The sequence below is a fragment of the Pan troglodytes genome, chromosome 5, assembly GCF_028858775.2.
Source record: "Pan troglodytes isolate AG18354 chromosome 5, NHGRI_mPanTro3-v2.0_pri, whole genome shotgun sequence".
In the NCBI taxonomy this organism is placed as follows: domain Eukaryota; kingdom Metazoa; phylum Chordata; class Mammalia; order Primates; family Hominidae; genus Pan; species Pan troglodytes.
Window position 1 is genome coordinate 157,481,311 of NC_072403.2, and position 27,864 is coordinate 157,509,174.

A 27,864-nucleotide genomic window follows, 5' to 3' on the forward strand; every position below is an offset into this window, starting at 1 on the left:
TTCTACAAATATAAAAATAAGAACGTGACAGTGGTGGTAGTAGTACAGCAGGGTTTTAGAATTTAGGGATTGGAGTGAATTTAATCAGATTTCTATTGGGAATCTACTCTTAGGGAAGAACTTACAGGTCTTAAAGGATTACCAGATATCTAAATAGGAATATTCATTCCTTTGTTCTGTGTGTGTATGTGCATTTCCCAACTAAGTGTTTTGTAATGCTTCTTGCTCCCCAGACCTTATTAACTTACGATGTTCAAAGCATAATATCAGCGTGATGGCAAGGCCTATTTAGAGTGTTGTACATCATGGAATATTAAAGGAAACATTTATCCTTCTGTGTGGCTAATATGCACCTCTTCAAAGTAGAAACTGAAACTTTCTTTTCCAGCTTCCGTGCAAGTAGAAACTAGTCATGTGACCTCTTTTTGCCAATCAGGTATACTCTCATGAGGGATGAATCCAGGTATTGTGTGAACTAAAGCTTATACAATTATAGGCGCCTCTTTTAAGAAAAAGAATACATTACAAATACAAAGTAATGCACAAAATATATTTATTTAAAATGAGAAAAGGAATTACAATTAATTATAAATTTGAAAAAGTTGACAAATTACTAACATACATTTTTAATTAAATGACCTCTTGTCATACCTGTATAAATGCTCTCTTTCCCGTGTTACATGAATTCTCTTTGCCTCTTCATGGGAATATATTATTTTCTTATTTTCTATTTAAAAATTAAAATGTATTTTAGTCTTCCCATTGATAAGTTAGATCAATATTTGTTTTTTATTTATTTGGGATGTATACAACATTCACACACAAATGTGCTTACTGTTTGTAGTACTGCCATAGGTCAACTTTATTAATATTTATTAATCTTAATACATTCTAGTTCATGGATTCCCATCAATACAAGAAAAATATATTTGTTGCATTGATAATTATACATGTCACATTATGAAGTGTATATCTAATAAGAGAAAACTTTCCTTTTGACTTGACATTGACGATAACCAGATCATCTGCTTACAATATTATAGATCTAATGACTGGAAGAATTTGCCCCAGACTAGCTTCCGATTCAATCCTTGTTCTCCTCCATTACCCACACACCTATGGTGGTGCCCCTACAAGACACATTCATATTGTATGGCCTCTGGCCCTGCAGCTTTGTGTCATAATGCCAGATGAGTCAGTACTCAGTACCATGGGCAACAGGAATTTTTCTGGAAGCCATTCCTATACCAGGATGGTTGTCAATAGTTTAGTTTAATTCCTCCCAGAGTGCCTCAAAACTACACAAACATATCCCATTAAATGCAAAGTAAGTATCCTAATTTCATTTTCTGTTAGATTCCAAAAATTCTTGGGGCCACTTCAAAACCATCTGACATAGGAAAAAGTGTTAGGGAGGGGAAACTGAAATAGAAGAAAACAGCAGTCTTAACTTATTGAGATTGGAATACCTTACTTTTCCACATTTTACAAAAATGTGTGACCCAAAGGAATACATTACTTGAACCACCCCCGAGGTTTTGGAAGGAATCCACGCAAGTCAGCATAAGCCTCAGTAGCTTCATGGAAATCCTGCCTCTGTTCATGAGATCAATTTTGGAAGACAGCTCTGTGAAGAAGTAAGGCTCCTCCTAGAATTCATTTCAATGAAGTGGCCAGAGAGATCCCAAGTCCAGAGACAGAATAACAGGAGTCTTCATGCTGGCATCTCTGCCCCAGTTGGCAGGGCACTCTGAAATGTCTATGCTTGGCAGTGGAAATGACAGCATCTGCTGAGGTCGCCCAGTGGTGCAACTTGGGCATCATTTCTGGCTGTGACATCCCCAAACCTACGAAATTCTTTTTTCTGCACAAACTAAACTACTTAGAAGATAATCTGTTATCTCTAAATTAAAAAAAAAAACTGTTAAAGTAAATGAGCCTGACCCCTTCAACCTGCAAATTGTCAAAGTAATTGGACGAGAAGTTATTCTTGCCTGAACCCTGAGCCCATCAGGTTCTTTTGTATGTGCTCTGGAACTGCATTCTTTCTTTCAAAGCACTCATTTCAGTTTTATTGCACATTTTTATGTGATTAATTGACATCTGTTTTCCAAAACATTAAGAATCCTGAGATCAGGGACTATGTCTATTTTAGTTACTGGTACTTATCTCCTGGCATGTAGCAGGTGTTCAATAAATGTTAACTGAAAGAAAATGAAAGTGCTTATTAAATGAATCTACTTTCCTCTTTTATATTTGTACCCTGCACTTACCATTATTACCACATTTAACACATTCTATTGAAATTATCTGTTTATGCATCTGCACACTCTATTAGATTATAAGCTCTTAGAAGGCCAATATTATTTCCCAACTATCTAAAAATCTCCTGTTAAGTACTCAACACATGTTTATTGAACTGATCTATGCCATTAACTGGAAATTAGTATCTCTGCCATGAATCCCAAATGGCTTACTTAACTTCTTTGAGAGTCCACGTTTTTTTATTTGTAAAGAAGCTATTCTAGAGATGATCTCTTAGAATACTTACCAGTAACATGTAAAAGTTATATGATTCTAAATACAAAATATATTCTCATATCTCAAAATGCTAACAATATCTTAAACAATTTAAATGAAAACAAAAGGCCTTTGGGGTCCATTTGAAGATATGGGAAGAAATTTCATTAAAATACATAGGATGAAAATGTGTTTATTATTTGATTTTTGCTCAACAGATTTATAGACAATAAAATGTTTGTTCAGTGAAGCCAACTTGAATAGCCATTAAAAAGTTTATGCTCTTTTGGGACCATGTGGAAAAATTCCAAAAATGTAAGTGTATTATTTTAGAAAATAAAGTAGTTTGTCCTTCTTGGGAATTTTAGAAATATTATTATGCCTGCTGGATAATATTACCATATACAAAGATCTGAAGGTTTCTTTCAGGAATTTAATATCATACTCGAAAAATAACATATTAGATGTTTGGATACCTTGACTATTTAGTATGTCTCACTTTTAACAAATTTGATTTCTACTAAAGAATAAAACATATGTATATTTGAATGACTCAGTTGTAGCTTTCACTGGCTCTTATAAATGCAAATTTTATATTGAGTCTGCAAAAAACCACCACTGGAAAATCCAACCCAGACACAGAAAAGTATCTTGAAATAGTCTATTAACATGAAATAATGTTTTCCCCATAAATGAAGGCTTTCTCCCATTTAGTTTTATTGCAATCTCCAAATTAAATAATTAATGAGCAATACTTTACTGAAAACTGTACAGTAGTTAGTGGCACTTACTCCAGAGCCTGAGAATAAGTTTCATAAATCAAATAGTTAATCGGAATCTTTCAAAGAAATAGAAGAGAAAATGAAGGCAATCTGAGGGGAGAATGGGTAAATGAGAGTAGCTGCTGTATTTTCTTCTCACACCGACATGCAGAAAATGTCCCTTAGTCAACAATATAAAAATAGAATAAAGCATATTACCTCTAGCTATTTCCAATTTCCCTTTTCAAACAATTGTGAGAGTGAAAAATATAAGGTATGTGGATGGTTTGCTAAAAAGATCTAACATTGAAAAACACTAACAGGGACCATGAAGCTTTAAAGATCACCCTGCCTAGACTGCCACCATATCTAATGGAGAGGGGTAATCATTGTTTAATGGAAAAGCAAGAGAAAAGCAATTTTAAATTAAAATTTTGCTAGGGAAAGGTTGTATATCCTTTGGCCTACTTATTTAAGAAAACTTATACCTAAAAGTCAGAAAGTGCCTTTAAATGCCAACTTGTATTTTATTTTCCTTTGAGAGTCAGCTTAGAGTTTCCAACAGCAACAACAATTATTCAGCAATTCAAATTCCAACAACAATTTCCATAAGAGTTATAACATGCCATACTTGGTAACTAAAGCATCCTTTGGCTTAGCATGTTCTTATCTGAGTATTTAAAGGATTTTTTTCTGTTCCTGTCTTTTATAGAAACAGTAAAAAATATACTCGTGGGCACTGCCCTTTCAATGCCACTCTTGTACCTGATGCTATAACACAACAGTGTACTTCCAAGCTTAGGCTGTTCTATTATCCTTCTCTCTTGTCTGAAACAGAGCTACACTGGAATTCTTGATTCTGACATTCAATCGCAGGAAAATGTAGGAGTATGATTGTGCTGACTGTAAATCTCAAAAAGGAATGCAAATGGCTCAGAGGTAGACCAACCTCACTGTAATTTAGGAAATCTAACAATCAAAAGAGAATATTCTTAAGCAGAGAAAGACACATTTTACAGCACTGCTTTCCAGATACAAAAAAGGAATGGGGTTCCTTGGTATCAAATTTTATATCATATTTTAACATTTATGCTTAAATAAACTTTAAAAGATTAAAAATCAAAAATAAAAATAATTCATGGTTAAGATGAAATTAAAAGTCTGCTTTCAGACTCAGAAGAAATAATTCAAAAAATGATACATCAAATCATGGCACATTTAACAAGGTTAGGAAGAAACTGTAGGGGAAAAAAAACTACAGGAAATGTTCATTGCATCTTGGGTTCATTGTTAAAGAAATAATATATAATTCTAGCTATTAAACTCCTAGCCTTTAATCCTATAGGATATTTCTCCAATCAGGTGGCTGGCTATGGAAATTTATTTACACCAATTGGTAATTCCCTTAGCAAAAGTTTAAATTATTATGCAATTTCACATTTCACCAAAGAGAAAAACAATGAAAACGAAATTTATAAACAAAACCAGAAAAGTTTTACTCCACATGAAGGAAAAAAAACACAATTGCTATGGTTCTTGTATTCCCTATTCAGCTACTTCAGCGCTGTGCATAAACTTTCGTAGTCAGCACACACGTAGAATTTAATATGGCATTTCTTAACTGTTTATTTTTCTAGACATCTTCATTCTTTTTCCCAACTAGTATTTCTTAACATATAGGAAAATTAATACTCAGTCCCCTGGTATAAATAAAAAATTTATGCTTTTAAAAGCATGTATTTACATTTTATATTAAATTTTTATATTTAAACATTAAATATTTCTTTTTGTTTATAATATTTATTTTTACATTTAAATATTAAATACTGTATTAAACTTTTAAATGGGAAATATTTCTAAGTTGCTAACTAGAATCCATTTGAGCTATGCTAAAACATGAATATTTGCTTCATAGTTTTTTATTGAATATTTTAAATGTTCTTTTTCTATTTAAAAAGCTATGCATGTAGTTTGAGTTGTCATCAATATATATAATTATGGGAGTCACCAGGAATCCTGTACTCTGTAAGGGAAAATGCAGGTCCCCTCTGGTTAGTCTAGAAATGTTTCATGGAAGAGCAGAAATTTGGTGTCAGCTTAACAACAGGAGAGACATACTTTGGCAGATTTGTTTTGTTAAATTAAATTAAAATGGACACTGGGCCTAGAGACTCTGAGCAGACAAAGCCACTTAGACCTCATAAGTAACCTTAGTCTTGCTTGATTAGCAAACATAAGTGAAACTTAACTTGAGCTATTTCTTGTAAATGCCTATATTAAAGAAAAATTAAACTTAAGGATAACCAATCAGAAGCTGACAAGTAATTTATATAATTTAGGAGCTTTTCAGCAGAATAGACAAATAAGGCAACTGTATAACTATAACCAATCAAGTATTTTCTTGACTTTACTTCCGTGTTCACCCTATAAAAGCCTCTCCTTGTGTTACCTGAGCTGAGCCTCCAAACCACTCCTGGTTTAAAGCTGCCTAATTCATGAATCACTGCTTACTCAAATAACCTCGTTAAAGTTTTATACCTCAGTTTACCTTTTTACAGTTTGAAAGAGAAAAAATATCTAATTAAGGCTTATGAGGCTGTTTTCCTAAAGGTTTGCCATTTGGACTCAAATGACTGTATCATGGGAGCTTGGGACAGATTTGTCTAACATGATCAAAGACTCATGAATCAAAGAATAGAAACCAAGAAAATTTAGTTCCAGGCTTGCTCCATGAGGCTCTGCTGTACAGTATGTGACTCTTTGCATTCTGAAGAACATAATCAGCAACAAGTCACTGCAAAGCTTTGACGGCAGATGGGAAAAAGCATTTTAGGAAGAATTTTTGCCCCTTTTAAGGGGTAAAACGATAGGTGAAGAAAACAACGCCAACCACACAATGACAGTGGAAATTGGAAGGCAGGTGAAGTCAAGGAGTCTGGGAAAAGTGGGAGAGGTATGAGGGGAAAAGATGAAACAAAAATGAAATTTGGTCTTGCAATAAAGTACATGTACAGAATAAAGAATGCAGAAGAGGTAAAAATAACACTAGCCTGTGGCTTGAAACAGGAGACTGATGATGATACCACTGCTCTGATCAACAGTGGGGCAGAGCAGAGGACATGGAAAAGAGATACGTTACTGTTCTTTGCATCTCCCATTGCCATGGAATTGCCATCCCCATCTGTCCTGTATTCAGGGTACTAAAAATCCAGAGAGTGAGCAGGTAAAAGGAAAATTACATTTATACTTCAAAGCTCTTGCTATCATGTGAGGCCAACGCTTACCATGTTACTGCCTTGCTGTTTCTCTCCTGTCCTTAACACTCTGTCACTGACAATTGCCCCTCAGGCTGTTGTTTCTGAGTACAGCAGCAGTTCTTTAGCTGTGATGTCTCCTTCTATTGTTTTAATCATCTATGGTCCCAAAATACTACATACAATTTTCCACACAAAAAGATATTTCGAGAGAGAGAGACCACATTCACATAACTTTTATTACAGTATACTGTTATCATTGTTCTATTTTATTATTAGCTATTGTTAATTTCTCCTTGTGGTTATCGTTGTTAATCTCTTGCTGTGCCTAACTTATAAATTAAACTTTATCATAGGTATGTATAGGATGTATAGGAAAAAAGTATAGTGTTTATAGGGATCATTACGATCTGCAGTTTCAGGCACAAGCATGCATGCACAGACACATACACCTTCCACAGCCAGAAAACAGTATCAGAATTAAATGTTAAAAACTATTTCATTAATTTCCCCTTAATGTTATTTTGTGGAATGACTTTTGCTTTCTGTACTTCATCATATGAAAAATTTCTTTGTAATCCCTTTCATTTGTTTCACCCATACCACGTCATAAACAGTTCAAGATCCCGGTAAATGAGAAGAAATGTTCCTATTTCATCCTTAGTCAATCTACTCTCTACTGTGGTACTAAAGAAAAAAAAAATCACAGTCAGTTCAACCCATTTTTAAACAACAGACATGCAAAAGAAGAGCTGTTTGGGGGTCCTGGATTAAGTTTGCTGTATTTTCAAAGAGCCATACACTGTGCTGAAGGAACAGCAATGCAAGCATGCCATGGAGAAAAAGGCAAAATAAAAAGAGCTACTCTCAGAGTGAGCATCTAAGAGCCAGCTCCCATTATAAGCTAAGTACCTCTACTTTGGGACAGACAACAGATATCTAAGTAACCCAAATATTGAACTGACTTAACCAAATAGGCAACAAATTATATCAAAGAGAAGAAATGAAATAGCAGGGAAAATAGAAAACTACTCAGGAAATTGTTTATTTGAGAAATGTGATCATAGTCACAAGAATGCTTGTCTTTAATGTATTTGGCTAAGACATCATCTTAGCAAGCAGCTGTTGTCCTTTGAAACAGTAAAAAGAAGGAAGTTCTTCCAGTGGGAGAGGAGGTGATGGTATTTTAGTCAGAAGAGTAAGGAAATAGTAAAATCCTGGCATGTCTAATACACTTGCCTTACATAATGCTCTAAGTCAATTAATTTGATCGGACTCTATGCTGAGCTCAAAGTTAAAATAAATAGGAGAGCAGAACTTGACCAGTGAATATACCTAATCTAACATGGCCAATAGAATTAAGTCAGCCGCCAATAAACTTGGAACTGGGTCCAGGAATGAACAAAACTTAAAAATTTAACAAAATTTAAATTTGTTTTACTACCATCAGATAAGATTTTTGTCAGGTTTGTTTTAAACTTTAATGTGTTCACAAAGAATTGTGAGTAAAAATTTCACATGGAAGGTACATGGGAAGATCATAATTTATACCTAATCAAGACAGTTACATAAACTCTAAATTATTTTAGGAGCTGATTCTTGTGGGAAAGATGGCTTATTCTCTCCTGCAAGCTATGGCTGCCTTTCTCTTTTGAAGTTCTTATTAGAGAAGCTATCCATGGCTCATTCCATTTGACTTCAGACAAGTTATTCCAGTGTTTTCTACACACGTAATGTGAATCCCTGAATAGCTACAGAAGGGTTACAACTTGTTCGGCTGTACATTTTTTAACTCTGTCTTCTCTCAGGAAAGTGCAAGAGCCAATTGAACATTCAATTTTCTCTTTGAGTGTGGTAGGACTTTTGGACTCTCCCCTTGTTCTTTGGTGTCCTTTAAGGAAAAACAGGAAATTGGGAATTGACATAAATCAACAATTGGAAACAGTTACTTTGGAAGGGACCTTGGAATTTATATGATGAAATCTTTCATCCATTTATCAATCCTTTTAAAAACATTTTTGGGCCGGGCACAGTGGCTCATGCCTGTAATCCCAGCACTTTGGGAGGCCGAGGCAGTTGGATCACGAGGTCAGGAGTTCAAGACCAGCCTGGCCAAGATGGTGAAACCCTGTCTCTACTAAAAATACAAAAATTAGTGGGGCCTGGTGGCACGTGCCTGTAATCCCAGGTACTTAGGAGGCTGAGGCAGAGAATTGCTTAAACCCGGGAGGAGGAGGTTGCAGTGAGCCAAGATCGTGCCACTGCACTCCAGCCTGGGCGACAGAGCAAGACTCCGTCTCAAAAAAAAAAAAAAAAAAAAATTTGGAGAGAGTTTTCAATTTCGGCTTTGAAATCTTTTAGTGGCAGGAAGCTCCTTATCTCACAAGGGAATCTATTTAACAATTTTCCAACTCTGTTTAGAAAGTTGTTTCTTAAAAGAAGTCAAAAGCTACCGCTCTAAAACTCCTAACCATGAATCTTACTTCTGCCCTCTAAAGCAAAAAGTGCAAAGTAATTGCCTTATTTATATAGCAATCCTTCAAATATTGAAAGACTCTTATTTCCTTGCATAGTCTTCTCTTCTCCATGCTAGTCATCCTAAGCTACTTTCTATGTATTTCCACAATTACATCCACTTAACAAAGTCGTTGTGAGTACTCAGTGAGTGAAAGTTCTGCACAAAAGCTGGAAGGTAGTAAGCATGTTTACAGTTGTTCAAAATGTGAAATTACTGGTACAAAAAGATTTCTAGGTCTTGTTTTCTCCATCTACATTTCTGAAGAAATCAGAAATCCTTTTGGGAACACTGTCTAATTTGTAAATATTGAGATCCTTCTTCAGACTTGTTGAGTAGAACTTAATGTAATCTTTCAATTGAATAGTGGTCAGAGCAAAAGTCTTGCACTTTACTTTTGATGATCAGGACCTGAGCACTCACTGTATCCTTTTGTGTGTAAGGAATCAACCCATCATTTTGTTAGCCTTTCTGGAAGCAACAGAAAATGGCTAGCTCATTTAAATGCCCTAAATTATTTTCATTTGAACTACTACTAAACCAGTTTGCTTCCTTTTTTAATTTTGCAACATTTGATAACAGTTCTATAATGAGCTACAGGAAAATTAACTCATGACTAAGATTTAGATTTAATTTATTTATCCTCTATTTCTGTCATTAAAAACAATAATTAAAGCATATATGAAAAAATAGACCACGAACAGATAAAATATATTCTGTACTGACAAGTATCTTTGTGAAAGTAATTCCTAGAAAAAAAATTGGCAAATGTTTCAAATTAAACTAAGATGTTTGCTTATGGACACCTTAAAATCACCTTGCAAAGAGATTTATTTTGTTTTATATCACTTATTATTTTGCATGAATATTCAGAACTATTTAAATATCTAGATAAGAAAACAAATTTTATTTAGACAACTTCGATTTCTGCTTGCCAGTAATTATATACAAGACTCCTTTGCCTAGTTGGTTTCATATATAATGATCAAATACCTTCCAAAGATAGCCATCTCCATTTTCCACTCATCAGCTTAATAGATTAATAATATTCAAAAATTTCCTGTGTTTATAGGAATAGAAATATTTTAAGTAATGGGCCAACAAATTTTATTACCTTTGGAGAAAGTGATATACTATAAATAGAAAAAAATTAACAGTTGTTAACTTCCAAAGGAAATATTGTCAATGTAATAACAATACATTGTCTGCAATTTTCTCTGGAAGAGAGAAACCCACTATTTAGACAAATGTAACAGGTCACTAAGTTTGCTTAATCTTTTAGTTGTAAGTTTTATTTATTACTTTCTGAGAACTGCAGCTGTTTATATGTTCAACAGAATATAGGAAGAAGAACTGGTGGTCACATCTGGTTATTTACTCCATTGATACTAAATTATAAAGACAGTATAATTAGCCAAGTTGTTGAATTATCTAGAAGAAGAAAAAAAAACACTTCTCCATCTGTGAAGTTTTAGATGCAGGGAAACCATGTTGATGGCTTGAACTCTATTCTTGCTTAATGATGAAAAGAATCTGCCATTCAAGTCAACAAATAGGCATGGGGACATTTTACAGATGTGAGACAATCCTCCAATATTTGTGCATATTTGGTGAAGAATAAAAGGCAATTCTATTTTTAGAGTATCTTAATTTCCAAATGATAGAATTTTACCCTGAAACATGTATATTTCATGACATTTCACCATTTTTTGACATTTATATTACTAGTATTCATGAATGTCAGCTTCTATATTATGCAAGTGCTATAACATGACAACTATTTTATTTGCGTATTTATTTATATCTCTGTTTTTAAAGAAATTAGATTTGGCATTTTATAATGGATCAAACAATATTTCAGGATGAAAATTTAAAATAAGACAGATAAATGGGTAAAATGGGTAGAAATACAAAGCAGAGAAAGGAGTAAAGTTTGTTCAAAAAACATGCACTCATAATCTTAGTTGCTGGTGGGAAGAAGAAAATAATTACTTGTAAGCCTCATGGTAACACAAATTATCTTTTTTATTTGCTCAAGAATAACAATTATGCTTTATTCTTTGGCCAGAAAACAATTTCTTTCATGAGGTCATTCACTGGGAGAATACTGTGAAATGTAATACAATCAACAACACAGGCAAACCTCAGAGATACTGCAGATTTGGTGCCAGACCACTGCAATAAAGTCAGTATCACAATAAAGCAAGTCACACAATTTTTTTTCATTTCTCAATGCTTATAAAAGCTATGTTTATATTCTATTGTTATCTATTAAGAGTACAATATTATTTATATATATATTATATATATTATATTATATATAGGTACATATATATTTTTATATATATATATATATATATATATACACCTTAAGTAAAAATACTTTATTGCTAAAATGCTGATAATCATCTGACCTTCAGCAAGTCATAATCTTTTGCTGGAGGAGGATCTTGCCTCAATGTTGATGGCACTGACTGATCAGGGTGGCGGCTGCTGACTGATCAGGATGGTAGCTGCTGAATGTTGGGCTGGCTGTGGCAATTTCATAAAATAAGACAATAATGAAGTTTGCCATATCCATTGACTCTTCCTTTCATGAAATATTTCTTTGTAGCATGTGATGCTGTTTGATCACATTTTACCCAAAGAAGAACTTAACTCAAAATTGGAGTTAATCCTCTCAAACCCTGCCATTATTTATTAATTAAAGTTATTCAGTATTCTAAATCATTTGTTGTCGTTTCCACAATGTTCACGGCATCTCCACTAGTTGTTAACATCGCAGGAAGCCACTTTATTTGTTCATTCATAAAAAGCAACTTTTCATCTGTTCAAGTTTTATCATGATATTTCAGCTATTCAGTCACATCTTCGGACTCCACTACTGTTTCCAGTTCTCTTGCCATTATCTAGCATATCTGCAGTTACTTCCTTTACTGAAGTCTTGAATCCCTCAAAGTCATTCATGATGGTTGAAATCAACTTCTACCAAACTCCTTTTGCTGACATTTTTACCTCCACCTATGAATCATAAATGTTCTTAATGGCATCTGGGATGATGAATCTTTTCAAGAAGATTTTCAATTTTCTTTGCCTAGATCCATCAAGAGGAATCACTATGGAAGTTACAGCTTTTTGAAATATTCCTTAAATAATAAGACTTAAGGGTCAAAATTACTCATTAATCCATGGATTACAGAATGAATGTCGTGTTGGCAGGCATAAAAACAACATAAATCTCCCTCGACATATTTATCAAAACCTTTGGGTGAGCAGGTATCTTGTCAATAAGCATTCGTATTTGGAAAGAGATCTTTTTTCTGAGCAGTAGGTCTCAACACTGGTGTTAATATACTCAGTAAACCATATTGTAAAGAGATGTACTGTCCTCCAAGATTTGTTGTTTTATTTATAGAGCACAGGCAGATAAGATTTAGCATAATTCTTAAGGACCTTAGGGTCTTCATAATGATTAATGAGCATCTGGCTTCAACTTAAAGTCACCAGCTACAGTAGCACCTGACAAGAGAGGCAAACTGTCCTTTAAAGATTTGAAGCCAGGCATTGACATCTCCTCTTTAGCTATGAAAGTCTTAAATGGCATCTTCTTCTAATAGAAGGCTGTTTTGTTTACATTGAAAATCTGTTGTTTAGTGTACCTGCCTTCACCAATGATCTTAGCTAGGTCTTCTGGATAACTTGCCACAGCTGCTATATCAGCACTTGCTGTTTCACCTTGTACTTTTATTTTATGGAGACAACTTATTTCTTTAAACCTCATCAACCAACCTCTGCTAGCTTCAAACTTCTTCTCCAACCTCCTCGCCTTTCTCAGCCATCATAAAATTGAAGAGAGTTAGGGCTTTGCTCTGGATTAGGCTTTGACTTAAGAGAAAGTGTTGTGGCTGGTTTGATCCATCTAGACCACTAAAACTTTCTCCATATCAGTAATAAGACTGTTTTGCTTTCTTACTATATCTGTGTATTTGCTGGAGTAACACTTCTAATTTCCTTCAAGAACCTTTTATTTGCACTTAACAACTTGGCTGTTTGGCACAAAACGCCTAGTTTTCAGCTGACCTCGGCTTTCAAAATGTCTTCCTCACTAAGCTCAATCATTTCTAGTTTTTAATTTAAAGTAAGAGACATGCAACTCTTCATCTCACTTGAGCACTTAGAGGGTATTGCAGAGTTATTAACTGGCTTAATTTCAGGATTGTTGTGTCTTAAGGAATAGGGAGGCCTAAGGAGAGGGAGATGAGGAAATGGCAAGTCAGTGGGGCAGTCACAACTGCACAACATCTATCAATTAAGTTTGCTGTCTTATACAGGCACAGTTCATGGCACCCCAAAGCAATTACAATACCAACATCAAACATCACAGATCACAAATCACCATAGTAGATAGAATAATAATGAAATTTGAAATATTGTGAGAATTGCAAAAGTGTAGACACAAAGTGAGTACATGCTGTTAGAAAAATGTCTCCAGTGGATTTTATTGATGCATGGTTGCCACAAACCTTTAATTTATAGAAAACACAGTATCTGTGAAGCACAATAAAGGGAAGCACAGTCAAACAAGGCATCCCTGTGTACTTAGTACACACAGCAAGCAATGTCTTTCATAGGGTTATTATTTTTTATGGCCATCAGTATTAGCCCATGATGGCAAGCCAAAACAGGGTTGAATACATGCAATTTTCAGCAAGCATGATATGGTTTAGCTGTGTCCCCACCCAAATCTCATCTTGAATTCCCACATGTTGTGGGAGGAACCCAGTGGGAGGTAACTGAATCATGGGGGCAGATCTTTCCTGTGCTGTTCTCATGATAGTGAATAAGTCTCACAAGATCTGATGGTTTTACAAAAGGGGATTTTCTCTCCATAAACCCTCTTCTCTTGTCTGCTGTCATGTGAGACATGCCCTTCACCTTCCGCCATGATTGTGAGGCCTTCCCAGCCACATAGAACTGTAAGTCCATTAAAACCCTTTTTCCTGTATAAATTACTCAGTCTCGGGTATGTCTTTATTAACAGCACGAAAACAGACTAATACAGTAAATTGGGGTACCAATTTACAGTATTAGTACGGTAGAGCGGGGTGCTGCTGTAAATACCTGAAAATGAGGAAGCAACTTTGGATCTGGGTAACAGGCAGGGGTTGGAACAGTTTGGAGGGCTCAGAAGAACAGGAAAATGTGGGAAGTTTGGAACTTCCTAGAGACTTGTTGAATGGCTTTGACCAAAATGCTGATAGTGATATGGACAATGAAATCCAAGCTGAGGTGGTCTCACATGGAGATGAGGAACTTGTTGGGATCTGGAGTAAAGGTGACTCTTGCTATGTTTTAGCAAAGAGATCGGTGGCATTTTGCCCCTCCCCGAGAGATTTATGGAACTTTGAACTTGACGGAGATGATTTAGGCAGAAGAAATTTCTAAGAAGCAAAGCATTCAAGATGTGACTCGGGTGCTGTTAAAGGCATTCAGTTTTAAAAGGGAAACAAAGCATAAAAGTTTGGAAAATTTGCAGCCTGACAAAGCAATAGAAAAGAAAATCCCATTTTCTAAGGAGAAATTTAGGCAAGCTGCAGAAATTCGCATAAGTAATGAGGAACCAAATGTGAATACCCAAGACAATGGGGAAAATGTCTTCAGGGCATGTCAGGTCTTCACTGCAGCCCCTCCCATCACAGGCCCAGAGGCCTAGGATGAAAAAGTGGTTTCATGGGCCAGGCCCAGGATCCCCATGCTATGTGCAGCCTAGAAATGTGATGCCCTGCATCCCAGCTGTTCCAGCCATGGCTGAAAGGGGCCAACATAGAGCTCAGGCCATGGCTTCAGAGGGAGCAAGCCTCAAGCCTTGGCAGCTTCCACGTGGTGTTGAGCCTGCCAGTGCACAGAAGTCAAGAATAGGGGTTTGGGAACCTCTGCCTAGATTTAAGAAGATGCATGGAAATGCCTGGATGCCCAGGTAGAGGTGTGCTGCAGGGGCAGGGCTCTCATGGAGAACCTCTGCTAGGGCAGCGAGGAAGGGAAATGTGGGGTCAGAGCACCTACTCAGAGTCCCTACTGGGGCACCACCTAGTGGAGCTGTGAGAAGAGGGCCACAATCCTCCAGACCCCAGAATGGTAGATCCACTGACAGCTTGCACTGTGTGCCTGGAAAAGCTACAGACACTCAATGCCAGCCCATGAAAGCAGCCAGCAGGGGGGCTATATCCTGCAAAGCCACAGGGGTGGAGCTGCCCAAGGCCATGGGAACCCACCTCTTGCATCAGCGTGACCTGGACATGAGACATGGAGTCAAAGGAGATCATTTTGGAATTTTAAGATTTGACTGTCCCACTGGGTATCGAACTTGCATGGGGCCTGTTGCCCCTTTGATTTGGCCAATGTCTCCTATTTGGAATGATTGTATTTACCCAACGCCTGCACCCCCATTGTATCTAGGAAGTAACTTGCTTTTGATTTTACAGGCTCATAGGTGGAAGGAACTTGCCTGGTGTCAGATGAGACTTTGGACTGTGGACTTTTGAGTTAATGCTGAAATGAGTTGAGACTTTGGGGGACTGCTGGGAGGGCATCATTGGTTTTGAAATATAAGAATGTGAGATTTGGGAGGGGTCAGGTGTGGAATGATATGGTTTGGCTTTGTCCCTACCCAAATTTCATCTTGAATTGCCACATGTTGTGGAAGGAACCCAATAGGAGGTAACTGAATCATGGGGGCAGGTCTTTTCTGTGCTGTCTTCATGATAGTGAATAAGTCTCACAAGATCTGATGGTTTTAAAAAGGGGAGTTTCCCTGCACAAGTTTTCTTCTTCTCTTGTCTGCTACCATATGAGATGTGCCGTTCACCTTCCAGCATGATTATGAGGCCTTCCCAGCCACATGGAACTGTAAGTCCATTAAATCCCTTCCTCCTGTGTAAATAACCGAGTCTCGATTATGTCTTTATCAGCAGCATGAAAACAGACTAATACAAAGAGGACAGGCTAAAAACACAACATTTTATAGGATGTTACTCTGCTTTAATATAACTAAATACTAGTATTATATAGAAAGAGAAATCGTTATTAAAATGCTTAAAACAAAATAAGGCACAAAATGAAGATACTGATAGTACTTTCATTGAATAAATTACCCCATTCATTGACTTACAGGAAACAATAAAGTTCTCATGTAATATTTTCTTCACATTTCTCTTAGATTGAAATATACATTAGATCTGGCCTGGTGCTGTGGCTCATGCCTGTAATGCCAACACTTTGGGAGACCAAGGCAGAAGTGTCACTTAATCCCAGGAGTTTGAGACCAGCCTGGGTGACATAGTGAGACCCCCATCTTTAGAACAAACTTTTAAAAATTAGCCTAGTATGATGGCAAACACCAGTAGTCCCAGATACTCAAGAAGCTGAGGTGGGAGGCTCACTTGAGCCCAGGAAGGTAGAGGCTGCAATGAGCTGTTATCGCACCACTGTACTCCAACCTGGATGACAAAGCAAGATCCTGTCTCAAAAAAAATTTTTTTAATTAAAAAACATAATAAAATACACATTAGATCTGAACACAGAATCCAAAGAGTACCTGGCTTAACTGTCATAGAATGGGCCAAAGCCTGTTTGCCAAGCACTGTTTACAGTTTCTACCTAATGATGTTATAGCTCATGTTATAGTACAGCACATTAAGAGAGGTTCTATGAAAATGCCTGGAAGAAGCACCCTTGAGGACTCATGAAGATGCCTCAGAGAGGGTGTCTTCAAAGACCCAAAGGATGAGTTGATGCTCACCAGATATAGATAGGAGGGAAGAGGATTCCAGGCAGAGGAAAAAATATGTGCAAAACCCCAAGGATACAAAAGATTGTTGAACCTTTAAGCAATTCACTGTGGCTAACAAGCACTTTTGGGAGATGGTTATAAGAATGACAACAGAGATTGGAGAGAAGGACACAGTACAAATCGTAAAGACCCTCATATGTCTGATATGGTTTGGTTGTGTCCCCACCCAAATCTCATCTTGAATTGTAGTTCCCATAATCCCCATGTGTCATGGGAGAAACCCAGTGGGAGGTAATTTAATCAAGGCAGTGGTCATCCTCATGTTGTTCTCATGATAGTGAGTTCTCATGAGATCTGATGGTTTGATACAAGGCTTTTCCCCCTTTTGCTCAGCACTTCTCCTTCCTGCTGCTATGTGAAGAAGGTGGTGTTTGCTTCTCCTTCTGCGATGATCATAAGTTTCCTTAGGCCTCCCAGGCCATGCTAAACTGTGAGTCAATTAAACCTCTTTCCTTTATAAATTACCCAGTCTCAGGTATGTCTTTATTAGCAGCATGAGAACAGACTAATACAATGTCACATTAAGGATTTTTTACTTTTTTCTGAGAACAACGAGGAGCCATTGAGGAATATTGAGCAAGAAAGAGACAGTAGTATATTTGAAGTAGAAAGGTCTCTCAGGCAGCAGTGTCAAGAATGATCTTGAAAGGGGTAAGGATTACAAGAGGAAGATAAGCCAGGAAGCTTTAACAATCCAGGTCAGCGTGGACAGAGGGGAGTAGTTATATTTAAGAGATATTTAGGAAGCATAATGAAAGTAATTTGTCAAATGGTTAGGAGGGTGGTAAATGGAGGAGAGATGGCAAAGATGGCATTCAAGTTTCTAACTTGGGAAATTAGGGGAAGATGTTGCCAGTGTCTGCTCAACAGAGAAAGTATGGGAGGTCTGGCAAAAAAAAAAAAAATTGGGGAATATTGAGTTTGGGAGATATTCTGAAAGATGTTTTGAAACAAATTGATATATAAGCCTTGTACTCAGAAGAAAGCAGTGGAATGGGGATTGAGATTTGGATATCATTACTATAGACGATGATTGAGAAAATTCTGGTTTAAACTGGCAAACACACTACTCCTCCTGACATCTGAATGGAAATTACAATATAAAATCTGAAGACAGAAATTCACCTGCAACAATGAAGAGGCAGTTAAGAAGGATTACTAGCAGATAAGATAGCTCAGGACGATAGAATGATTTTGGAAGTGAGCTGATGGAAAGCAAAGGAAGATGTGACTCAGAATACCTTATGAGGGGATGCAGTACTGCAGGAGAGCTGGGCACTCATAAGCTCACTGGAACCTTGAGAGTAACTGGGCTTAAATTCTCAGTAGTAATGGAATCTAGGATAGTTAAGAAAGCTAGAAATGGGGTGGAGTGGTAATCATAGGTCTGTCTGGCAATGAAGATTATGTCCCCACCAACATTTCTTTTTTGCCTTCCTCACAATTTAAAAAAAAAATTAAGAACACAAAAAGAAAAAGAGGAAGTATATCTAAAACAACTCATAATTATAGTTGTAATCATGTCAACATGAAGGAAGTATAAATACCAGTGAGCATAAGTCAGTGTTAAAGATCTCCGTTGTAAGGAGGAAGACATAATTATAAAAAATAAAAAGCAAGAAGAGACACATAGAAAAGGTCAAAACATTTTTGAAATAAAAAAATGAACAAATGCAAACAGGTCTAAATATTATCAGAAATCCTAACATATAAACATGGCTTAAGCCCCTGAAACATTTGAGGTGCTGAGCAGTAATTAGCATCATTTAAACACCAGTCTATAAAGAATGAGGGATACTCACTTTGTTTATCCACTATGGGTGTAAAATCTCTGAAATTGTTTAGACCAGTGGTCCCCAACCTTTTTGGAACCAGGGACCAGTTTTGTGAAAGACATTTTTTCCATGGACAGGGAGGCAAGGGGAGTATGGTTTTGGGATGACACTGTTCCACCTCAGATCATCGTGCATTAGATAGATTCTCATAAGGAGCGTGCAACCTAGATCCCTCGCATGTGCAGTTCACAATACAGTTCACAATCCGCTGACAATCTGATGCCGCTGCTGATCTGACAGGAGGCAGAGCTCAGGCAGTAAAGCTCACTGACCTGCCACTCACTTCCTGCTGTGTGGCCCGGTTCCTAACAGGCCATGGACCATTACTGTGGCCTGTTAGGAACTGAGCCACAGGGGTTGGAGACCACTGGTTTAGGCCTTATTTCCATCTTTAGATTAGTCATTTAATATTAAGAAGGCAGCAATAAGGATTTCTATCAAATAAAAATATATAATTCCACTTTTAACCATTTTATATACAGCGAACAGTAAATTCTATTCAGTGAATTCTGAGTTTTCTCTCACTAGAAATTGATAAAGTCTTGATAAGTATGGTAATGACAATGACCTGTTCTGTTCAAGGTCCAGCTCTCCATTCTTTCACTGTCTAGTTTCTGCTAATTTTCTCCTTTATAATCCACACCATTCTGGTGCCATACTAGTTCATTTAATAGTAATTGCATATTGTTCAGTTTTTAAATAACAGCAATTTTTTCAGCCTTATTGAGGTATAACTGTCAAACAAAGATTGTATTATTTAGGGTTTACAATTATACATACATTGGGAAATGATTACCACAATCAAGCTAATTAACATATCCATTATCTCATATACCTCCCTTTTTTATGGTGAGGACACTTGTGATCTACTGTGTTCTTAGCAAATTTCAAGTATACAATACATTATTATTAATTGTCATCATCATGTTGTAATTAATTAGGTCTCCAGGACTTATTCATCTTAAAACTAAAGGTTTGTACCATTTGACCAACATCTCCTCTTTCCTCCAACTTCTCAGCCCCTGGTAACTACCATTTTATTCACTGTTACATGAATTTGGCTTTTTAAAGATTCCACATATAAATGAGATTATGAAGTATTTGTCTTTCTGTGCCTGGCTTATTTTACTTAGCATAAGGTCCTCAAGTTTTAACTCTGTTGTTGCAAATGATGAGATTTCCTTCTGTTTAAGGCTGAATAATATTCCACTGTTTATATATCCACCACATTGTCTTTATTCATTCGTCTGTCATTGGACACTTAGTTACCATACTTGACTATCACAAATAATGCTGCAATGAACATGGAAGTGCAGAAATTTCTTCAAGATACTGATTTTATTTACTTTGGATATATACCCAGAAGTGAGACTGCTGAATTAAATGGAAGTTATAGGTTTAATTTTTTTAGAAAACTCCATATTGTTTTCCATAACGGCTGTACTGATTTACATTCTCACCAAGACTGTGCAAGGATTCCTTTTTCTCCACAAACCCTTGCCAACATTTACTATCTCTTGCTTTTTTTTTTTTTTTTTACATCCTAACAGGTGTGAGGTTGATATCTCATTGTGGTTTTAAACAGTATTTCCCTAATGATTAATGATGCTGAGCACCTTTTCATATACCTCTTAGCCATTTGTATGTCTTCTTTGGAGAAATGTCTTTTCAGGTCCTGTGCCCATTTTTAGATTGAGTTATTTGTTCTTTTGCTTGTGACGTGTTTGGGTTCCTTATGCATTTGGATATTAACTTCTTATCAGACATACTATGGTTTGCAAATATTCCATTGTGTAGGTTGCCTTTTCATTTGTTTTCTTGTTTCTGTTACTGTGCAGAAACCTTTTAGTTTGATGCACTTCCACTTGCTTATTTTTGCTTTTGTTGCCTGTGCTTTCAGTGTCACATCTAAAAAAATCATAGCTGAGACCAATGTCAAGAAGTTCTTCCACTATATTTTCTTCTAGGAGTTCTACTGTTTCAGGTCTCATGCTTAAGTCTTAACCTATTTTGGAGTGATTTTTGAGGACAGCAATCATTTTCATTTTTATATTATTAAAATATGTCCTTTAGTAATGTTGGTATAATGCCTGATATAATAACAGTACAGGAATTCATCCTGTCTTTTATTTGAATGGCCCCAGTTTTCTGTCTGTCTCTGACTACTCTTTCAATAGTTCTCTTTTACAAGCTAAACCTGTAAATGGGAAACTCAACCCAATCTGGTCCCTTTTTTCACATTTCCACTCCCCTCCAATCTGCCTGGTTTCTTTCACTCTCTCTAGTCTTCAGGTAGTTGTTTTCTGTAGTGTTGTCCATTGATTTGTGCTTCCCTCAAATTCAAATGTTGAAGTCATAACCTCCATTACTTCAGAATGTGACCTTATTCAGAAATCAGGTGATCACAGATATAATTAGTTAAGAAGAGGCCATATTAGAGTCGAGTGGGCCCAATTCAATGTGGCTGCCATCCTTGTAGAAATGGGAAATTTAGACACAGACTCCCATACAGGGAGAACACCATGTGAAGATGAAGGCAGAGAACAAGGTGATGCTTCTACAAACCAAGAAACGTCAAAGGTTGCTGGCAAACCACCAGAAGCTAGAATAGCGGCATGGAACACATTCTCCCTCGCAGCCCTCAGGAGGAACCGGCACTGCTCACCCTTTCATCTCCAACTTCCACACTCCAGATCCATGCCAGGAAAAAATTTCTGTTGCTTAAGCCTCCTAGTCTGTGGTACATTATTACGGCTGCCCTAGCAAACAGATGTACTGTGAACAGAGATTATAATGTGTGGTTCATTAAGAGCTTATTCCACCAAATCAGAAGTAAAACTATCTTTACTTGCCTCAGAATAAGTTCACCTTCTCTCTGTCCTTTAGTTTCTTTATTTGTAAAACAGGGATAATATCCCCTAGCAATTTTGGAATGATAAGGTAGACTGATACATGTGAAGCACTTAGACAATACCTATAACATTGTATGCTCTCAATGGTTATTAGCTACTCTTGTCCTTCACTCATTTAACTATGTCAGGCTCTGTTATAGGCACTCCAGGTACATCGCCGAACAAAACAGATATAAATTTCTGCCTTTATAATGCAGTGAAGCTTACATTGCAGTGACAGCATATAGAAAATAAAATAAGTAACTTATGTAATATGTAGGCCATTAATAAGTTCTATGAAGAAAAATAAAGCAGAGACTGTGGATTGGGAAGGCTGAGATTGGATCAGGCCATCTTTTATAGGGTAGTCCAGGGAGGCATCACTGAAGGAGGGAGAAGAGTGAGCCATGTGCATACCTGGAGTAGCAGCATTCCAGGTAAAGAGAACAGCAGGAGCAAGTGCCCTGAGGCCAGAGCCTGCCTGGAATAGTCAAAGAACAGCAAGAGGGCCAGTATGGCTAGAGCAGAGTGAGAGAGGTGGAAGGCAGTAAGTAGGAGATGTGGTCAGGAGGTAACAGGTGACCAGATTGTACAGGACCTCAAAGGGCTTTGACTTTTACCTTGAGTGATGTGAGAGTCATTGGAGCTTTTAAACACAGGAGTGACAAGACCTGAGTTACATTTTTATCAAAGCATCCTGACCACTATGTGAGAGTAGGTTTGATAGAGGAAGGGGCTGGGAGGGAAGGCCAGAAACAGGGAGACCAAGTAGAAGACCATTTCTGAAATGTAGTCTTGGGATCACATCGGCTCTGACCAGGGTTGTTCAGTAAAGGAGGAAAAACACAGATGCTATAGATGCTTTAACAGAATTTCTGGATGATTTGAATGTGACATTTGAAATAAAGAGAGGAGTCAAGGATGACACTGAGGTTTGGGCCTGAGCAGCTGCAAGTGTATTTCCATTAATGGAATCAGGGAAGACTTTCAGAACAACGACTTAGAGAAGCAAAGAACAGAGTTGTTGTTATGGTTGTTCTTCCTCTTTCTTATTATTGTCATTATTGCTATAATGAGGGTAGTGTCATCAATCCTTTCCCCTTTATTCTCAGTCTCATCTTCTATCAGTTTTCTTCTTTTTCTAGCAGGTACTCAGTGACGGCACACCTATGCCATGATTTGCTCAGCACGTTACATCTAGCTGCTCCCTTTTCCTACTGCGATCTAGTCCCACAGACAAATAAGTGGACACAGCACATCTCTTTCCCAGGCACATAACCTTGAATCTCCCCCTCTGCTTCTATAGTCACACCTTCTCGCTCTCACCACCACAGAAAACACCTGCCTTTTCTTCTTTTGGAAAAGACACTGGTCTTTGCTTTTTCTCATTTTAGCCATTTTTCTTCCTCTTACTACAATTTTTATTAATCCTTGCACCACTTCTTACCCACTAACAATACTGTCTGCTCTCATTCCCATTAATTCTCCTATGACATCTCAATATCACAATAAATCTCCGAACCTTTCTTTCTGACTTATCCTTTACCTTCGGTCCCAGTTACAACTCTTTGCAATAGGAAAAAGTCATTTGATGTCTGTGGGTCTGTTTGCTCCTCTGTAAAATAAAGGCATTAAATGAGATTATTTCTAAAGATACTTTCAGCTTTAACTTCTGATCCAACTGATTCTGCGTTTAGCTCTTCAGTGATTTTTCATGTGTGGCAAGTTCCATTTCATTTCCTATTTCCTAACTCACTTTCAAATCTCTCCTTTCATTACTTTCTTATCATTTCCAAAGTCTTGACCACATTTTTCATCATTATTTCTTACACCAAGCCAAGTGATTTTTACCACACCTTAATGATGGTCAAAAGAGAGTGTTTTGTGTTGTGTTTTACATTTTTCCTAATGCTGGCAAGCAGAATGATAGAAGGATAATGTTTCAAGTCTGAAAGAAAACAACCTCATTCAGACTTTCCTTCACCATGAATGAGATCTTCTTATGATTGCCTTTGAGAAATCCGTGATTGAAAAGTTTTGTTAAACACCAGTGACAAGCAGCTAATAGCATAATATCTGCTTTGATTTTCTCAGACACACTCTAAGTTTTCATCCTCACTTCTCTGTGGTCCTTCACCTTTGACTTCCTTTATCATGTAACTGCCAATTTTGATCGGTTAATTGAAAGAGGAAGAGTGACAAGAAAAATAAACAATTTAGCTCAGTGGATTGCCCCCTTTACAAATAAGGAAACACAATTTGTCCTTCTAGATTTCAGACTAAGCTGATAACATTTTAAAAATCCTGTACAGAAAGGTCTTTTTAAATGCTTTTATTTGCCAAAAGTTTTGGGTGATTTTGAAATACATTAGATATCCCATTCATTGAGGAAAAAGACAGTTTATTCCAAAACATTCTTTCATAGTCCTAAACTGATTTTGTCTATCAGAGCAAAAGGAACAAAGGTAAAAATCCACCTGAAAAAAGATCTTTGTATCATGGAAATTATGAAGCTGGATTTCTTAGACATTAAAGAAATTCACAGACCCACATAGTTTAAAAATTTAATTTTTAAGATTAAATTTTCACAACACATTATGACTGTAAATGAGTTACCTGAATACCAATTATTACCTCTAGTTATTTTTAGCAAGGGAGCTGGACTTCACTTTACTTAATGCTAGCTTATAAATTTAACTTTGTAAAATTATAGTGGAAATGTGTCCTGGCTAGCTGCCTCTGCCCAAAGCAAATGTCATCTCCCCTAAGTGCCACAGTTATATCTCCCCGTCCTCTGAGCTCCACTGAAACTTACCTTGTATCCTTCTTGTCCCCCACGCCTTCTAAATAAGAGTCTCTTGCATCTATCAATATGGGTTGTGGAAGAAAGGAAGGTGCAGAAAAATAAATACGCATCATAGTTTAATTAGGAAAGTAAGGGCTTTGAATCAAACCTAGCTTTGTATCTCACTTCATCTATTTATTCATCATGTGACAATAGACAGTTGAGTTAACCCTTCTGACCCTAGTTTCCCCATCTTTATCATGGAGATAATGAGACCTTCTTCATTGGATATTGTGAAGATTAAACTGGATATGATTATATATCACCTTGCACATAGAGGCTCTCAATTAAAAACACACTTCTCTTTCTTCTATTCTAGCATATCATTCATAGTCCAATCCTGCATCACAGTTGGTTGAATGCAGGTCTGTTTCTAGGCAGCACATTTTTGAAGGCAAAGTTGTTCATCTCTGTATTTCCTGCAGAACCTAGGGTGATGAGCTGCATAGTCTGGAGGCACAGGAACTGCATATTATACTAAATTGAGGGCTGAGCCAGGATGGCCAAGGCTGTGAAGCAATTATCCATGGATTTGGTCATTTGGGCTCTTTTGGTAGTATAGTTCCTCTCATGAATTTCCACTCTGGTCTTAAAACAGTCCATCATGTTTTTAAATTAGCTTGCACAAAATACAACTAATTTCCTAGATTCTTTGGCAACTGATCAGAATACTATTCTATGTCTCGCTATAGAAACTCCTGCAGGCATATTGACCATACCCTGAGAAAGACAAAACTGAATGCACTACATGATGCTGGGAAAACAAGTTGTGATGAAAACAGCGCTGAGTCAAATAAATATAGATTATTAACTCCAGCTTGCCCTTGATTGGTCATGAGACCTTGGACAAGCTACCTATGCTCATTAAGCCTCAATTTAACTTCTTGACATCTCAACTATAAAAAACAAGGGTATTTTTTGCTTTGTTTGGCAATTTTGAGGAAAAACAACAACAAATGAGAGATAATTCTACTTTAGTTGTTACACAGGGTTGTTGGGTAGAGAAGGAAGGTGATGCCTTGGAACAGACTTTAACAACTGTGAGGCAGGATAAAAAACAAGTCCGGAAAGCCATCACTTTTTGACCACAGTGAGCTCTTCTTTTGTAACGGTTCAGGCTTCTAACCTTATTTCCTCCTTTGGCAACTGACCAGCTCACGCACACATACTAGTGATGAAATCCACATAACTCCATATCTTTTCCTCTGCATGGCCAAGAGTTTCAGTGCAACAGGAAAGTGCTGTCACAGATCCATCGTGCAACACACACAGTGCTGTAAAGCAAAGGCCTCGTCCGCCTGCAGGCAGCAGGAACTGCACGCATTACCCTTCTGTCTGATGTACAGCCTAACTGCTTCATGCTTCTTCTCATGTGTTGAGTCACAGCTTTCTTGTAGAGTATTTCAAAAATACAGCCCCAAAACAAAGCATAATCGAAAGTCATCCCAGGTGAAAGTGGTTGGCTTGGGGGAGGTCACACAGTCCTTTCAGTTCAGGTAGAATCCTTGTTTCTAGGTCATTTGACCAACATCATCCCAGGCTCCTTAGGGAAATCAGGAGGGGGCAGAAGCAGGCTGACCAGCTACAGGCTACACACAGAAGAACGAACCTTCCCAAATTTCTGGAAGAAATCTTCTTGTGCCCGGGCCAAGGCCTCTTCGTCAATGTAGACAGCCGGCCTCTTGGCCATGAGGAAATACTGCACCTTCCTCAGATTCCAGCCCATCACATACTGGAGCCAGCCGCAGACAGCCGCGGTGGAGCGGCCCACCCCAGCGTTGCAGTGCACATACACGATGTGTCCCTTCTCCAGCAGCGCATGCAGCAGGCACACCGCCTGGGGCAGCATCTGTACTCGGCCTGCGGTGGGGAAAGCACAGCACACATGTGAATAACTAAACCACCAGATACCACCGCTGAGGTCTCCTCCAGCACAGCCTGAAATCACAGGGCTGCACACGGCCAGGCAGGGATACGAGAGTTTGCTTTCTTTCTGCATTGTGAAGGAAAAAGTGAGACCATTTTACAATCTGCTAATAGCAAAGTGGAAAGAGCATTCCAGAGGCCAGAGGCTCTCTCTAATCCTTCCCTGGGTATTGCTGTTCCTTTGGGTGACTTCGCCATCCATGCAAATATCCCTCCAAAGAAAAGTGACCTATCGCCTGTCATCAGAATGCACTTTCACATGAAGTTTTTGCAGAGATTGGTCAGAAATTTAGAGGATTCAAAAAAAAAAAAGAATAGTTGTCAGGTCTGGCCACCTGAATTTCAGTAAATCCAAAAGTATCTTCCAGCTAAATGTAAAACACAGAAGCGGCCCATAATAGTTAAAGGAATCAATCTGTTCATTCAACATACACTCATTTTCATTTGTTCAATGGAATGGCTAACATCATTCGATACAGATGGATAACCAATTGTTCATTTATTCCCTCAAGATACAATGAATACTAAAACTGATTTAATTTCTATGTTTTCAGGAAATTATATAATTTGGGGTTTACTTCAAGTTTACCATTTTGATTATTAGATTATTCAAATATCTTCTCATCACGCCAGGAGAGGACATGCTATGCCCTGCTGAGGCCTGGTAGACTCTGCTCCGCTCTCTCATCCCGTGGGACAGAGAAGCGCCCCACAGTCACTTCCTTGAGCTCCTGGATGCCTGAAGTTTCTCCTGCTCACAGGTTCTCAGTACAGAGATATTTTGTAAGTTGGGTTTTTTGTTTGTTTTCAGCGGGTGATCAATGTAAATTATTTCAAAGGGAAAGGAAGAGGGAAATGAGAAAGCCCTCTTTTGAGGGCTCATGACTTGGCATTCTCTAGCTACAGGAACACAGTGGCCCGAAAGGATCCTCCAACGGTCACACACAAGAGTCCTGTGTGGCTTTCACGTTGCCATCCTTATTGGATGACCAAAGAGATGGGAACACCCCTCCCTCGAAAGATTTCACCTGGGGATCTGCCGTGAGGCCCAGAATTCTCCCATGACAGCCACTCCCATGTTTAGACTTCCCTCTTTAGATGTCCTTTGGTGAAATACAAGTGCCCCTGAAGGAGCCAACACAACACACTGAGATGAGGCATCAGCACCTGAGAAGGACAGAGTTTACCAAGGACCACAGTGTGGCTTGAAAGGCCTCTCACTGGCCATTCCACCCAGCCAGGCATCATCCTCAGCTTCAGGCTCATCAAGCTCTGAGAAGGAGCAGAGTCCACATGGAAGCCAGGATAATATTCTAATCTTGTTGCTGGAGCTCTGTTAACCCCCTAGTGAAGAGATCTAAGACTGCATGCTCCACACAACAGTTTAGAACGTTTGTACCTGGAATGCCTTCAGGCAGGGAGGACACGGTTTCAGTTCCTTGAGCTCCATCCCTCTCTGGCCTGTTGC

At 37.7% G+C, this 27,864-nt stretch overlaps 1 protein-coding gene across 5 annotated transcripts in view; it reads right to left on the bottom strand.

Moving 5' to 3' along the window:
• EPM2A (EPM2A glucan phosphatase, laforin) overlaps nt 1–27,864 on the bottom strand; it is a 345,250-nt gene that overhangs the window by 216,196 nt on the left and 101,190 nt on the right. For 4 of the 5 annotated variants that reach the window (XM_024357452.3, XM_001161292.7, XM_054686379.2 and 1 more), the window contains one exon: nt 23,943–26,330. The exons of the other annotated variant lie outside the window; for it this stretch is intronic. In XM_024357452.3, the coding sequence (XP_024213220.1) occupies nt 26,132–26,330 (199 nt within the window). In that variant the 3' untranslated portion in view covers nt 23,943–26,131. Of the gene's footprint in view, nt 1–23,942; nt 26,331–27,864 lie in introns of those variants that run through there. 5 annotated transcript variants of the gene reach the window in all.